General features: G+C 45.5%; 1 protein-coding gene across 1 annotated transcript in view; it reads left to right on the top strand.

The window, feature by feature from the left end:
* cps1 (carbamoyl-phosphate synthase 1, mitochondrial) overlaps window positions 1-16,603 on the top strand; it is a gene marked incomplete at its 5' end in the record, with an annotated part of 83,514 nt that overhangs the window by 52,884 nt on the left and 14,027 nt on the right. The window contains 7 exons of the mRNA XM_080018592.1: window positions 147-222; window positions 390-467; window positions 7,008-7,115; window positions 7,374-7,463; window positions 7,699-7,869; window positions 14,238-14,312; window positions 14,495-14,593. Of these exons, the coding sequence (XP_079874718.1) occupies window positions 147-222; window positions 390-467; window positions 7,008-7,115; window positions 7,374-7,463; window positions 7,699-7,869; window positions 14,238-14,312; window positions 14,495-14,593 (697 nt within the window). The remainder of the gene's footprint in view (window positions 1-146; window positions 223-389; window positions 468-7,007; window positions 7,116-7,373; window positions 7,464-7,698; window positions 7,870-14,237; window positions 14,313-14,494; window positions 14,594-16,603) is intronic.

The raw sequence follows: 16,603 nt of genomic DNA, 5'->3' as shown, positions 1-16,603 counted from the left end.
GTTTTTTTGGCCAAACCAGTCTGCTTGCTTCCTGTGGACATTTTTTTTCTCACTCCTCTGGCCCTTTTCAACATTCTTGCTTTCTTTATTTTGAATTTCTTTCTTTCTTATATTCATACACGCTCACGCTGCTCATGTTTTCACAGCGGTTCTGCGATGAACGTTGCGTACGGTGAGGAGGAAATGAAACGCTTCCTGGAAGAAGCCACTCAGGTCTCCCAGGTATTGTGTGTGTGTGTGTGTGTGTGTGTGTGTGTGTGTGTGTGTGTGTGTGTGTGTGTGTGTGTGTGTGTGTGTGTGTGTGTGTGTGTGTGTGTGTGTGTGTGTGTGTGTGTGTGTGTGTGTGTGTGTGTGTGTGTACGGACCTTACCCCATTCACTCTCCCCCAGGACCATCCGGTGGTCATCACCAAGTTCATCCGTGGCGCCAGGGAAGTGGAAGTAGACGCTGTGGCCAAGAGCGGCAAGGTAAGGCAGTAAGACTGCTTTGTATGTGCTGTAATTATATACCTTTATTTATCAGGGACCATGAGACTGGGGACTATAGAAATGAGGCTTTTCTTTCTCACAGCAGTCCGCCCCAATTAGGCGTCTTGCTTCGCACTGCAAATGTAAAAATCCATGACCAGCTCCATAAGAGAAAAGCTGCAGGGTTTGCAATTCAATTCAGCCCAGTGAAGTAACCACATTGGGGGATGTTATATTTAATGTTTAATGGGCTTTCCTCTTTCCTTTAAGTATGAAAAATGGGTAAAATTATGTATAATTGGAGTACAATTAAGAATACTTTTTTTCGAACCGCTTTTGTCTGAATACTGTTGAAAAATCTGGTTAAACCACCCCCCAAAAAGAACAGAAAACACAAATCTTGTGATATTCACAAATGCTACCATCAATAGATTAGCTGCCTTGTTATAATTACACTGAAACTTCCCTTCCCGTTACTGTCAAGTCTTATTTTGAAACGGTACTGTAAAACTGGTTGAAGATCTTGGATAGTGTACCATTGTGCGGAATATCCGCATCCGATCGAGGCTCCGAGATGCGTTCAAACTTTCAAAAAGTCATCTATTTAAAATAATAACGTTATATGACGTCATATCAACGATTAATAAATCTCAGGTGAGTTGTGTGTATTACTTGGGGTAATACACACAACACACCTCGCAAACACTCCATAAAAGGAGTTTTAAACTCCCATTAATGCAATAATGGTGAATGTCCAGCTGTGCCAACTACTCGCTGTTGCACTGCGAGTAGTTGGCAACATGACGCAACATGACGCAAAACCTTGATGAAGTTCATTTGGCGGCCACAAGGAGGGAGCATCCGACCGTCGGCTGCGCAGACGGATTCGATGTGAAGTGGGCTGAGGGATACAAGCGCCGTGGCTTGTGTTTCCCACGCAAGTTTGTCTGCGTTGTTGGTCTACTTACCCTCAGCCTCCCTCTTTGATCGGTGAGTTATCTCTGACCCACTGCACCGGCCGGCTGGATGTCCGGTGTTAAAAATTCACGAGCGATTCGGGAGTTCGGTCCTGGGGAGACACACCTCGATCGGAACCTACTTTTTTGTCCATTAAATCGCTGACACAACCCACATGTTCGGTTTCATAGGCTACTCTCTCGGGGTGGGGGGGGGGGGGGGGTTCAACTCTCATCTCCATCGACTGGCGTGGATTTAAACAGGTGAAGTACAGCGACGATCACCGCCTTCGTTCAGATTGACCCGCTGAAATCAGTTTTCAAAGAGAGATCAGACACCCTTTGTGTTTCTCACGCGTGTTTTAATACTGTGTGTGTGTGTGTGTGTGTGTGTGTGTGTGTGTGTGTGTGTGTGTGTGTGTGTGTGTGTGTGTGTGTGTGTGTGTGTGAAATATAGACTTCAGCCGCAGGACGGGAGTCGGGTTATTGGGGGGAGGTCGGGGGTCGGGGCGTGAAATTGAGAATCTGAAATGCTCAGCAAACTGTATCTAATGGGAGTATCCCCCCCGTGCGGGGCTTTGGGCATGCCGCTCCGGCATCCTGCTCCTGCCAAGCGCTGTGTCAATCCCCCCTCCTCGCCTCTCTCTCTTTCTTTTAATTGGCTTCCATGTTTTTCACCTGAATCCCCATTTCCCGCCCCAGCTGGTATTCTAATCGGTCAACGCGAACCGCCTTTAAACCTCCCAACTCCTCTACTCTTCTCAGACGGTCTTGGACTGCCACGCGGCTGTCCACACCTCGACGTCCACGTCATTAAACCGTCTTGGCTTTGAACTGATGAGGTCGTAATGTCCACTCCCAACATTTTCGTCCGATTTTATTCGCCCATATATTTTTATTTTGTTCAAAATTTGACAAGTTCTTCCGCATCGGAGTCAACATTTCCAATGTCTGACCTGATACTAGCCTGCCGCGCTGACCTGCTCACGATGAATCCTGCTCACTCTTACTTACCTGGGCTGATATACAAGAAAATCCTGCAACCTCTGTGGAGTGAACATGAACATTTATTTCAGTTCCTAATCACTTACCTTGCGTCCGACGGCGCTTCTCCACCGCATGGAACCGGCTCAACTAAACTCAACTCTACTCACTCACTTTTTTCGCTAAGGAACCATAGCGACGCCACGTAAAACTGCCTTGACGTCATCGTCAATGCGACACACACAGGAACAATGTGGGCTGTCGACGGGATGGTGTTCTTGATTCTCGATTTGAGGCTAAATAAGCCTTTCTGGTTTCCTTGGCATCCCTTTCTTTTTTTTTTTTTTTTTACACACCCCGAGGACGATAGCGTATTTTTAACCTTTTCTAAAAATAAAAAATCTCCGATCTCGCTGCTCAGCTATCTCTCTGAGCGGCCCGGCGTGCTCCCGTGCAGGCAGATGTTCTCGGTCCTGTTCTCTTGCCTGTTTCACGCAGTAGTGACGCAGACACGGTGACGGTTCTCTGTGACCAATCGGTGGTCTGCAGTTCTTTTCATGTGACATTTTAGGATCGCCTCAGCTCGCTTGGAACCTCGGACGGAGGCGGCACCAAAATAAGTACCAGATACTATCCACACATTATGCCCAGTGGAAAACCAAAACGGCGGGTAGAGTTACGCCGGTACCGTGCGGCGTAAAATCGCCGTTATATTCAATTTTAGTTGAGAATAAGACCTTAAAAAGGTCTTAAAAAGCTTTCACCCTTTGATACCTGCATGATCATATGTGGCTATTTTTTAAGGGAAATTGTTCATTAACGCTCTTGCACAAGTGACACCTTGTTGTGAGGCTCTGATTCTTCACTTTCAAATGATGCGAGAAAAAAAAAAAAGTAAAAAGCCACGAAATGGCCCTAAAATATGCGGTGGGTCACATTTACCAGGCATTTACCTAACGCAGCTTTAACGTTGCACGACACAAAACGGCAGGAGGAAGGAAATAAAAATAAAAAAAGAAGGAAAAGTAAAAAAAAGAAATAGGATTATCCCTCTCATTTCATTTTATTTACACCCAGTGTTTCAGCACCTTTCCATTTGCACCAGCCCAGCTATCGCTCATTTCCGCCGCCGAGCCGGCGTTATTCTGTCGCCTCCTATTATGTTGTCGTAAATGGAGGGGCGGCGAGTGATACTCAGCACCGCAGATGAATATAAGCGGAAAGCAATCTCCTTCATCTCTGCTGAAAAGACATTACTGCTCTGATAGATCTGATGTGGAGGGCAGAATACATTAACTCGCTGCTAAGGGGAGGCCGAGACTAAATATTTGGATGTAATAATTATTCATCTTCGCGGGGTCTCTTTTTCCTTTTTGGATTGGATCAATCAAGACTTCGCTCCTTTTCATTTCCACATCCAAGTGGCGCGGCGCTCTTAAAAAGTCTCCCTCGGGCTTTTTCTTTTTCTTTGACTTGTTTTTACATTTTTTTCTGGTCTCCTCCTCTTTGCTGGGCTCAATGTTGTCTCAGCTTGTTTTATTTTATTTTCTCATCTTAACAACTGTTATCCCTTTTTTCCTTCCAAAAAATTGAAGGAATTGAAGAATTATTATTATTATTATTTTTTTTTGCTCGCCCCATGCTTGCTTTTATTCCACTGTACGTTAAGCGTAGTCTCTGAAGTCACCGAAAACTGTGTTAATGTAGTCATCTCTAAGCTTTTACAAGCCATTTTATAGCCGTTATATAACCCGCTCACACCTCCTATATTGTCTGCTCTGAAATGTAGTGTCTGGTTAGTGTTGTTCCCGGCTCAAGATTCACCGTCACGCGCCAATTGATGCAAATTCCGATTCAAAGGGGGGACGCAACATTTTGAATTTCATTTTACGAAGAACAAGTATCAGCAATATGAGCAGACGTCGCATCACGAATTGTACCTGCTAGATACCAACTCCTATGAAAACATGGTCTTGGCCATTATCTAAGGCTACATTCACACTGCAAGCCTTAGTGCTAAATTCGGATTTATGGCTCAGATCCGATTTTTTTTTGTTTTGTTTGGATGCTCACATTATTTTTAAATGTGGCCAGTATCAGATTCCAGTGTGAACGGGTCACTGTCCTGAACTGACCCGCATGCGCACAAGTAACAAAGACGTCGCACGCAGCACGCAGTCGTGCGGACGTGAACAAGGCAGGAAAAAGCACAGTGGTTGTCAGGCGCCTTGGGCCGCGTACCTTGGCTCAAGCTCGCGGATGAAATCTTTAAATCCAGACAGGGGCACGGTGCTCTTTCTGTTTCGATCAAGAAGGAAATTCAGTCAAATCAAATACATCTAAAATAAAAACACAATGTGGGCAAATTGTGCCACCATCACTCCCTCAGAGGACACGCACACACACACACACACACACACACCGCTTTTCATCAAACGCAGCGCCAAGTCGGTCTATTTATCTAACAATCTATTGTTTATTTTCCCTCCCCACTCTATACGCTGCTTTACTGTGGCGGGTGCCGCGGTGCGGGCGGCCCGCAGTCAGAGCCGGAATTCCCAGTTTATTCTCGGAACGCAGGGGTACTTTTTTTTTTTGCGTGACCCTAATATTCTTCCAATGGGGAGACACTCAGTTGCATGAATTCTGATGGGACTGTTCAGACTGAGGTCGCATTGAAAAAAATCTGATCTGTATCCGATTTAGGACCCCATATGAAAGTGCCCCCAATTCTGAATTGAAAAGATACACGACATACAATGGGGGGGGGGGGGGGGGGACAGATCTGAGTCACATATGAGCAAAAAAATCTGATTTGGGCCACTTTTGCCTGCAATGGCAGGGGCGTGCTCTACACGAACAAATACAAGCCCTCCTCAAATATAGACCGGGTGAAGATCAGAGCCGCGGTGCTGTTCCAGTGCGGAGCTCCGTTCCCAAACAAAGCACATAAAAACAGTGTTTTTGTTGTGGATGTACTTAATTTACTCCATTTTCCTGCTGCTGCGTAGCAGATCGCTTCTTGGGGCAAATCTCACTCTCCAGCGCTCCACACATGTAGTGGTGCGTTCAAGGCGAACTCGGAAAACTGTTATTCCCCTTTCGGCTACTTTTAGGGTGGCTACTAGCCGATGTGTTTGCATGGCATGGCACCCAGGCGGAAGTTTGATTTAGAGTTCATACTACTAAAACTGTACTTATTAAACAGAGGGAATTAGATGTAAAAACCTGCTTCTAATATAAGCCTGCTTCCAATACATACATTCGTCTCTCCAAGTCTTCCACTGTAGTTTCTATATAACAACACAAGATTGGGCAGCTAGCTAGTGTTAGCATTAGCATGTAGGCAGAGTGATGCAAGGGAAGTGAATACGGGCAGGGAGAAGTGGTTGCCCATGACAACATTCATTATTCATAAATAACTGACCGCTCATTGCCACTGTTGGCCTATTAGAATCGAGTATTCCACAATTAATACAATTTGATTAAACCATTGCAAACATACATTTCCATGCCTAGCCTCTCTTAAAGAGTTCAGTTGCCTGTGAGGCTGTCGGCCCTTCATATTGACAGCTTGATTTTTTTTCGGAGACTAGCAGATCCCTTGCACATGCTGAAGGCTCCAGGGCTGAATGTCCCTTTGTGGCGCACTCCATCGGGAAAGATTATTGAGGAAACAATTTGTCAATTAAGTATTTGCGGTGGGTACTACTATTTTGGGTTGGTACTACGCATTGGCTAGCACACCTCGCAGTTCCAGGGACCTGTGTTGGAGACCTCCATGACCTCTGCACATGAAGGGGTTAGGCTGATCCGTGCCTTTATTTTAGATAATGCTATCCTACTAAATGTAAGTAGGTGTTTTTCTCGGCGGCCATTCGGGAAGGCGGCCGGTGGTGCTGAATGCAGGTTGAATGGGGGCTTTTTATCCAGAGCGATCGTCACGCCATGCCTTTTCAATATGAACATGGAGTTGTCTGGTTAATACGGTAGGCTTTATTTACTGAGACAATCCCGGAGTGCAACCCCTTCTTTCATTTTAAAATCACATTAACTAAACGTCCATTGAGAGGATGCTAAACATTTCTGTGTGTGTGTGTGTGTGTGTGTGTGTGTGTGTGTCATTCAATGAGCTGCCGTGTCATTAGCTCATTTAAATTGCTGCTAACCGCAACATTCATTAGCGCTCTCTTCTGATAAGGCCTGTAATTATCTCTCTCCCTCTGTCAAACACACACACACACACACACATGTAGACACACCCACACACGCAGACACACACACACGCAGACACACACACACACACACACGGACACAGCAGCTCACTGAAACATTTATTTTCCGTTGAGGTGGGCAGGGGTAAGTTTATATATTGAAAGCTGGCCATTGTCTAGTGGCCATGTTATTATCGCGTGTCCTCAGCCCCTTGAAAAGACGCTCTTAAAAGAGGGTTTGAGGAGATAACGGCCTTGTGTCCCGATCAACGTCTTTGTCTCAGTCAAATCTGCCTCTCTGAATGGTCGGCGCGTGGACTAGTGGTGTCCGCCCGCGTTCATTCTGTCTGACATTGTGGCCGCCCGCCACGCCCCCCCCCCCCCAGGTTCTGGTCCACGCCATCACGGAGCACGTGGAAGACGCCGGCGTGCACTCGGGCGACGCCACCCTCATGCTGCCTACCCAGAGCATCAGCCAGGGGGCGCTGGAGAAGGTAGCGTACTGCACGCCCCGCCCCACTCCCTTACCCCCGAATTAATATTCCCAAGGAACACAAAGCGGCCATACTGTACATAAGTCATATGTGTGACATATGTCTTGTCCATACCTTCGCTCTTCACCAGATCCAGAAACATGTTTTACTGTAGGTTTAAAACGCAGTTGACCAGTGTGCTTTTCTTTTGCTGTGTTGTGTTTCGCCGTTTGTTTCGATTTAATTTCGTTGTTTTTTTTTTCTCGGCGTCATTCTTAGGTGAAGTCTGCCACTCGGAAAATTGCACAAGCGTTTGAGATTTCGGGACCCTTTAACACTCAATTTCTGGTTAAAGGCAACGACGTCATGGTAAGTAATGGCTCCCCGGTGCATTACTGACGGACCCATCGACATTCTCACAGCCAGCTGTGGCAAACGCAGTTCACCCTTCAATTGAAGTGGCATTGTATTGATAATGAACTACCTTGCCGAATGGATTTCATGATCAATATGTGCTTCAAACTTGATTTACCAACTACAGTACGTAGTGTTGGTGTTGCTGTTTACAGTATCTGTGAGTGTGTGAGTTGCTCCTCCTCCTCAGGTGATTGAGTGCAACTTGCGAGCGTCACGCTCCTTCCCCTTCGTGTCCAAGACCATCGGGGTGGACTTCATCAACGTGGCCACCAAGGTGATGGTGGGCGAGCCCCTGGACGAGGCCAGCCTGCCCTCGCTGGAGAAGCCCATCATCCCCATGGACTACGTGGGCATCAAGGTGAGGAGCGGAAGCCGACGGTTGGTGGTGTCGATGGTGCGGGTCGGGACACCTCGGCTTGTCCCGTTAAAATGCGATAATCGGTTCTATGAGGCGCCGTCCATTTAACCAGGTTGGACCTTAAAAGGTGTGATCAAATAGTTAATCCAGTTTCCTGATCTGTGAAAGACTTTTGTTTGTATTCTTTAACAGTGTGTCCTTAAAATAGCAGCGAATCCATTTAGCCACAAAATGATTAAGTGGATGATTGTACTACACGCAAACCCGAGCACAAACTTCTTTCGAGATTGTGTCAAATTCACAAATCATTTCAACTTGTTTTGATCCACATTTGAAGTTGTCGAGGTACAACAAAAAAAATAAAAAATAAAAAAAGAAATTGTCGAGGTACGATCCGGATTAAGCCGAGTCTGCCTAGCAACGGCCTAAAAGAGGGATCGAGGTTATTTAAAAAAGTAAAAAGCTACTCACTAGGTGGGTCTTTCATATAGGTCCTAATAACAGCGCTGGTTTGGCGTGGCAGAGAAAATGAGGGTCCCTGCATAGAGAACCCCTTACAAGCGCGACATCATTATGGAAAAAGTACGGTCGCACAACAAAAGGCGGCAATTATGGGCTTCAACCCTCCAGAGAAAGAGCCCAGCAGGTTTACCTCTCTCCGATTGCGGGAATAGTGTAGGTGTCGCCCGGCTGCTCTGAAGCTATTTTCCTCTGAAAAGTCATTACAGCAGAAGCCGCTGTGACAATGGCCGTGGTCGTCGGGAGGCAACGGCACAGGTACAATCGCACTCCCTCCTCCTTTGCGACTAACGTTTGTTTTTTTTGTTTTTGTTTTTATTTATTTTCTTTTCTTTTCTTATTTCTGGCCCACGCACTTTTGGGAATTGACGAAGCAGTAGAAGTGAATAACTCCCGGCTCCAGACTCGGGCACAGTACTTCCCCCCGAAGTTTAATCTCTGTTGGCGATAGTCGACTGTTAAAAAATAAAAGTCTGCGGTTTTCTGTTTGTGTGGGTTTCTTTTTTTTTTTTTTTTTTTTTGGGGGGGGGGGGGGGGGGGGGGGGATTCCTCTCTGGTGAACCGGGGAGTTTTTTTTTTTTTTTTTTTTTGATTCGATTTTTTTTTGTCATCCAAGTTATGCGTCAGGCTGTTCAAGATCAAGACGGTTTGCATCATCAAAAGGCAAACATCTTTGCCTTCGTAACGCTCTTCAAGACTCCCTCTGTCCTTCCTTTCTTTTTTCTTCTGCTTTTAAACTCGCTTACCCTACACCAACAACAACGAGATGAACAACAAATGAAGACGAGCGCTTTGTTCTCCAATTCATTTTCAATAAACCACCTCCGGCTCTGCTCCGTGGCTGCTTAATTTGAGCAACAGTGGTTTGTGCTATTTTGGAAAATCACCCAGTGCCAACAGTATGCCTCCCTCTCTCTCTCGCTCTCTCTCTCGCTCCCTCGCTCTCTCTCTCTCTCTCCCTCCCTTGTTTCCACTACCTTGACAAATTGCAGAGCAGGTTGTAGGTACAGCCAGCACTGCTGTGATCAAACAGGGTTGAGAGAGAGAGAGAGAGAGAGAGAGAGAGAGAGAGAGGAGAGAGAGAAGAGAGAGAGGAGAGAGAGGAGAGAGAGAGAGAAGAGAGAGAGAGAGGAGAGAGAGGAGAGAGAGAGAGAGAGAGAGAGAGAGAGAGAGAGAGAGAGAGAGAGAGAGAGAGAGAGAGATTTCCTAACCACTAACAAGTCCCTGTTGTGCAAATTTTCGCCGTTGTATACAAATTTGCACAGTAGTTATTTATGACCCCGAGAAGAGGAGGTGGAGAAGGAAGACGAACAGGGTGGAGGGTCCCCAGGGGAAATAACTCCCCCAACTGTTGCCGTGACTGCGAGGTGCTCCGCTGCCCCCAGGGGGTGCAGGTGCAGCCTTCCCTCCGCGTCTCACTTTCAGTGTTTTCCTTCCCAGTGGCAGCTCAGCTGGAACCCTGAGACAACATGGTTTCATCTCCCATGCTTATTGTTTTTTGTTTTTTTTCCTCTTCCCACAAAGTTCCACGACCATGGCAGGGACGTGCGGAGAGCGGGTCAAGTTGTTGGCGCTTTTTTGTTATTGGTTTATCGCGCGTTGTGTTTATGGAAGGGTACGGTGGCGATTGTGAATTAATGGCCTGTTACTATGGGAACCGCAGCCTGCCCCCCCCCCCATCCGCTAGACAAGGCAGGACAAGATATATGGGAGGAGGAATCAGAGAAGTTTTGGATTTTTTTTTTTTTTTTGTTTTCAACTCGGATGGGAAACGAGAGGAAGCAGTCGATGTGGGGCCTCAAACGAAAGGCCCACAGCATTTTTATTCTTCCAGCGGTCTCCAGTGGTGCTATTAATGCCAAACTTCAAACAGCCCGCTGTCAGTGAGTCTCCCTCCGCCCGGCTGTCGCAGCAGTGGACGGAGGCCGGCGGTGTTGACCGCGTACTTAATTAGATAACAAGCAGAACACTGGCATGTTGTGGTGTCTATTGGGGGTTGGGGGGGTACCCAAATCTGAAAACCTCTTCCACTCTCTTACTCCCTGCATCTATCAGATAGTCATGTAACATCTGGGGGTGTATAGCTCTCTTCTCCCTATCCACATTGGGGCGTTACGTTTCTTTTTTTTCCCCTCTTCGTTGGACATAATTTATCTGGAACCTCGCGACAAGTGCTGTGTTTTAAACACCACCAGAGTCTTAAACAGACGCACTCACCTGCAAACAACGCAGTAAACTTTGTCAGAAAGGTCCCTCTGAGCATCCAGTGACGCTTTCATCCTCGGCCTCCCCGCCCGCACGAAAAGGGCCTTTGAGGTCACCTGGAAACAACTCCCAGGGCGGAGGTTTTTCAAAACTCCCGCGGACGGGTAAAAGCAGAGCTTCTTGAAACCGACGAGGCCGTGACCTGGCAACCTGCGCAATCACCAGGAAGCTACAAGCGACGGTCGGAACCGTTCAGCTTGATGACATTTTCACAAGTTTACAAGTTAGAAGAAGAGCTCGGTAGGCCAGAGCTAGAAGAAGCTCAACATGCATGCTCCCAGGGTTCTTCTGAGGTATTTGACTTCGAGTTTTATGGCATATCATTGCCCCTTAACTGTTTATGCGAGCGTTTGAAATCTTTTTTTGAGTATTGCTTTTTTTTTTTTTTTTTTTTTTTTTTTCCTCAAACAGAGGGGCACAAAATGCGTTTTCAGAAATATCCGTATACATGCAAACGAGGTCTCGAACCTGAACTGTGGAAGATGCGTGGAAGGATAAAAGGGGTGGACGCTTTCAATAAGTCCTTCCTTTATTCTTTCTCGGTCACAAAGTAGTATAAACTGTATCATGTCATATGTACCCACCATACCAGCGTCTTCCCTCCCACGCCCTTATCCGCAACGCCCATGTCCTCTGTCTCTCCGAACAAAGACGCGATAAGGGATGCCACCGTGCCTTCACCCTCCAACCCCGCCCTCCCCCCGTTCCACCAGCGTGCTAACATAGGCGCAGCGCACGTCGAGAGCTGATTAGATAACTTGGCTTCAAGGATGAATCCGCCCCCAAGTGGCTCGCTCTCTCTCTCTCTCTCTCTCTCTCTCTCTCTCTCTCTCTCTCTCTCTCTCTCTCTCTCTCTCTCTCTCTCTCTCTCTCTGTCGCTGTATGCGTGTGTGTGCGCGCGCGCGCTTCGCAGTCACATACACACAACTCCTCCTCCTCCGCCCTCCCTTTCCGAGGTAATGGGGGCCTGTCTTCCTCTAATTGGCGAGATAAGAATGGCTTCCCACACTGGGGCGGCGGGCCCCGCTTTGAATATTCCTCTAATACAATAAAGATAGGTATCCCCCGCTCCTTTCCTCCTCTGCTCCTCTCCTCTCTGCTCTTCCTCTCTTTCCTCTTCAACTTCTTCTCCCTGCCCTGACCTCCCGTACTCTTCTCACGGATGGACCAGCTTGTCCCGGGACCGTTGGGACCGCTGGCGGTTAAACCGGTTCAAACAGTGCGGACGCTTGTGTCTCCAGCCGTAGCGTTGAACTGCCTCGCTCGGCTCCCCCTCTCCGTCAGGGGTGGGAAGGATAGCTTGGCGTGCAAAGGCAAATTTGGGGATAAACAAGGCATATTGGTGGGAGAGAAAATTGTAATTCTAGGTTTGTATGACCCTTTATGCATCATTAAGCACAGAAATAATTTCCTAGTTATTTCTCCATATTCCAGCCAGCGTCTGTGTCTGCTGCAGGCATAAGCGCACCTGTCTCTCTCTCTCTCTCTCCCTCCCTTTTTTATTATTATTTATTTTAATTTTTTTTTCATGAAATGAGGCTTGGTCTGGCCCCTAGGTGGCAGTCTGGTCATTAAATCCTCTTTTGGGGGAGAAATGATTGTCTTTCAAAATAAACGACAGAAAACAAGAAAAAAAACACCTCAGGGTGGGACCTCCAGAATACACAATGCAAAGCGATTTACATCCCCATCTTGATTACCGCGTTCTTTACGGTGCCACGGCTGTGGAACCTGCCTTTGCTTTCAATTAACAGGTATTTGTTTAGTTAAACAGAATGCCGGACTCTGGGCATTCAACATTGTTAATTTTATCAAACACAAAAAAATCTCAAATTATCACCGGGATCCTTCCGCATTGCACCATCAGTAGTGCTTCTTATGATTATTATTTTTATAGACCTTGCCTTTGCCCAATTAGGGTTCCAGAGTTCTAGAACAATCTTTCTCTTTGAAAACGGAGCGATTCCATAAGCAGTCATCTTTTTAAACGTACATTTGTACGTACGTTTGATGTACATATGAAGTGCCAATTTAGAAGAGGACAAAACGACTGCCGTGGTGAAATGCCCCTTATGCGACTATCCAAATTATCATTAACCCTGCTAAGCTATTTCTATGTTCTATATTCAGGCACATCCATAATTAAGAAATACAGTGGTACTTTGACTTACGAGTTTAATTCGTTCCGGGGCAGAGCTCATAATTCAAGCTGCTCTTATAGCAAATCAATTTTCCCCATTGAATTTAATTGAAATGCCATTAATCCGTTCCAGCCCCCAAAAAACCACCCCATTTTTTTTTGTTACGTGTTTTTAAATAAGAAAAATTATTTAGTATTTATAAATAACAAATATTGTATAAAAACATAATAAAACGAAGAGAATCGCTCATGTTAATTCAGTCGATCACAATTGATCAATCACCCACTTCTTCTCAGCACTTACTTTCTTAGGACCCATGGTTAGAATTGGTTTTTTTTTGGCAAAATAACTGCACAAATCGCAAACACAAAAGAGATGCTTCCACGGTCGAGTTACCACGTGAAGGGAAGGAGTGGGACGCGGGATGCTGGCCGCATTCGCTCGCCACACCAACTAGCTTTTTCTATTGAAATTAAGACAATTCCAAGTTCAATAACGCTCAGAATAGGTAATAATACTAGGACATAAACTACAAGTTGCACAGCCTTTTTCAAAATAAAAATTCAAAGACCTTTATTTTGAAATCAAAACAACGAAGACTTGATACTGTGATTATATAGACCTAGTTTATGTTCTCCCATGACAACAAAAAACCTATTGAACTTTGAAATTCAAAAAAATGTAAATAAATAAAAAATGCTTTTATTTTTTAAATGAATAGGCTGTGCAACGTGTAGATTAGATCTCAGAAGCATATAGACTTAGTCTTAGTGTTCTCATTCATATGACAAAAAAGCTATTGAACTTTGAAATTTGAGTCGTGTCATTTGTATACATTGCCTAATGCACCGTTGAAACAGCGACCCGCTCTCAGCACTGCCGCTGTCCATGAAACAGCACCTCTGGGGAAGCGATCAGCCGCTCTCCCTTGAAAGTTCTGGTAGAATGTCCGTTAATGTGATACTATACTGCAATACTCTACTGTAGTTTTCAGTTAGTTAGGATCTGGAGGGCCAATGTCCTGCCCGATTAGCATCCAATGGTTGGTGTGTGTGTGTGTGTGTGTGTGTGTGTGTGTGTGTGTGTGTGTGTGTGTGTGTGTGTGTGTGTGTGTGTGTGTGTGTGTGTGTGTGTGTGTGTGTGTGTGTGTGTGCGCGCCTGCCCGTGCGCGCCTGCCCGTGCGCGTGTCACTCAGAACCGGGTGAGAAGTCACAGCAGCAGCCGACGCTATAGCAATTATAGCAATATAGAATTCTCGTAAATGCGACGATCATATTTAAATGATTGCCTCGTCACCAGCCCAACAACCAGCAGCCCACCAGCAATCTTCCTCTCTCCCCCGATTGACCACTCTTGACCACGCCAGTGTATGACTCAGATCCTTTTTAATTTTGAATAACATGTCTAGGCTAATCCTCCTCCTCCCCCTCTTTTCCATGCCAGGCCCCAATGTTCTCCTGGCCTCGGCTCAGGGATGCAGACCCCGTCCTCCGCTGCGAGATGGCCTCCACTGGGGAAGTAAGTAGATGGCACACACTGGATACACACACACACACACACAGCCACTCAGCCACATGTGCATGTTCACATTTGATTCCTTTCCTTTTGTTCTGCTGTTTTTCAGCCTTGTTTTTTGCTCATCCAGTTTGAATGATGTTTGCTCTTGTTTTTTTCGTCTGTGTGTATTTCTCTTGTTACAGGTAGCCTGTTTTGGACCAAATATCTATTCAGCCTTCCTGAAAGCCATGCTCTCTACGGGTTTCAAGCTGCCGCAGAAGGGAATCCTGATTGGTATTCAGGTAAGACCATACAAGCCACTTAGAGACCCTAATGTGTGTGTGTGTGTGTGTGTGTGTGTGTGTGTGTGTGTGTGTGTGTGTGTGTGTGTGTGTGTGTGTGTGTGTGTGTGTGTGTGTGTGTGTGTGTGTGTGTGTATGTGTGTGTGGTCCCCTTCCTTATTTACTGTTGTTGTTACCTATGCAGGGAGGGTGTTGTGTGATTTCAATCTAGCATGGGAAATTTTCTGGCAGGCTGAGACATCATTTGCCCTCTTTCTGATTATGGAGATGATGGTGGAAGTCACTGAGCGACAAGAGAGAATAGGAGCACATTAGCAGTTAATTGAAGCCGGTTGTATGCGGAGATGGCTCCTCTCGCATTAACAATTTACTGCCACGTAATTGAATGCATAACTATTTTGAGCCGTTTTGTTTCCAGTGTTCATATTTTGTCTTTAGACTAAAATAGTTTAACTCGCACACATTATACACTTCACTTAGCCACTTCATACACTTTTATACACTTAATAGTTTGAAGGTTTTGACTTTGGATGTGTGTGTTAATGATTCTTCTGAGTCTTTGTTCTGGAAAGTGCTATTTAAATAGAACCTTACTTTATATAATCGCCATTCACTGTGTTCCAACTCTAATATACCAGTTACATGTATGTACATGTATACCTTAAAATGCCTTCAACCCCAGTTAGGTGGCATTCCCACCAATTAGCACAGCCTTGCATACTAGCACAAGTTTTGAATGTGATACAAACTTTCCAGCATTCATGAGGACATGGCTAAACCATTTGAAGGGCAGGTGTATTTGTATGGTACATTTCATACACAAAGCAAATCAGATCTCTTTTTGCCCTAAGCCATGGAGAGATTTATAGATGATGAGTAGTATTTTAAAATCACTTTGTGACACCCTGTAAGCCAGTGCAGAAACCGGAGAATTGGTGTAAGGCTGTGCAGATTTCTTGGCCTTCGGTACAGTAGAGCTCGGCCAGCGTTCTGAATGAGCTGCAGTTGTCTCTTGTCTCGGTTGCTCTTTTGGGGACAGCTGGCAGAAGACCATTGCAATTTTCCAGCCTCCTCGATCTAAATGAAAGCATGGATACAGTTCTCCAGGAACTGTTAGTGTCCCACGATTTTCAGTACTACATGTTCCTTTTTGTCACTTTTAGCAAGGTCAGTTAAGTCTGCCGAAATGTTCAGCTGCAGCTACAGTACAGTACTGTACTTCACTCATTATATAACATATTACATAAGAACAAATGACACAGGAACGACCGGGACCTTTACCAAGAAAGGGATCATGACATTCTGTCCATGGCTTCCTCCATATGACATTTTTTAAGACACATCTTCAGGTGCAGATGGTCTATGAAAGGCTTTTATTATAGGATCAAGGCAAGGAGGAGTGCAGTGGAATGCTGTTAAAAAAAGATTCATGTAACTTAATAAAAAAATAAAATCAAATGTGTCAAAATGGTTCCAAATCTAATAAGTTAAAATATGTCAAAAATGTACTCATAGGAAGGTCCAAATGGATGGTTGCTGTAGAAGTCTCAGTAGACTGTCAAACTCAGATAGAATCTCAGCTTGAACTGTGCGCTCAACAAAACTGTGAACCAAAGACAGAAAAACATCCCCCGTGCTTTGCCCCAGAGGTTTCTGACACAGCTTCAGTTCAGCGGTTCGTCTTCCGGTGTCTACACCAATCCAAGACAGATAGGAAGAATGTGAAAGGAGCGCAGGTGTTCATCCCGAAAGGCCAACTCTGGTTTCACAGTTACTGTCTAAAGAGGGCTACATACAGTATAGTTATTGTTGGGAGGAAAGCATGAGTTTTAGCCTGCTTTCGAGTGACTATAGCAAAAGCTATTGGAAGGACTTTGCAAATGATGGACTAGTTCGTGCTATACATTTCTATTTTATAGAGAAGTTATATTTATTTATTATAGAAAATGCCTTGGCAACAGTTTCAACATGTTGACTGATAACCACCATCATGTGTCTCTGGTCACAACG

Source organism: Zeus faber (assembly GCF_960531495.2).
Source record: "Zeus faber genome assembly, chromosome: 18".
Lineage (NCBI taxonomy): Eukaryota > Metazoa > Chordata > Actinopteri > Zeiformes > Zeidae > Zeus > Zeus faber.
The sequence above is the reverse complement of the archived record's forward strand: the minus strand, read 5'-3'. Positions and strand labels throughout refer to the sequence as shown.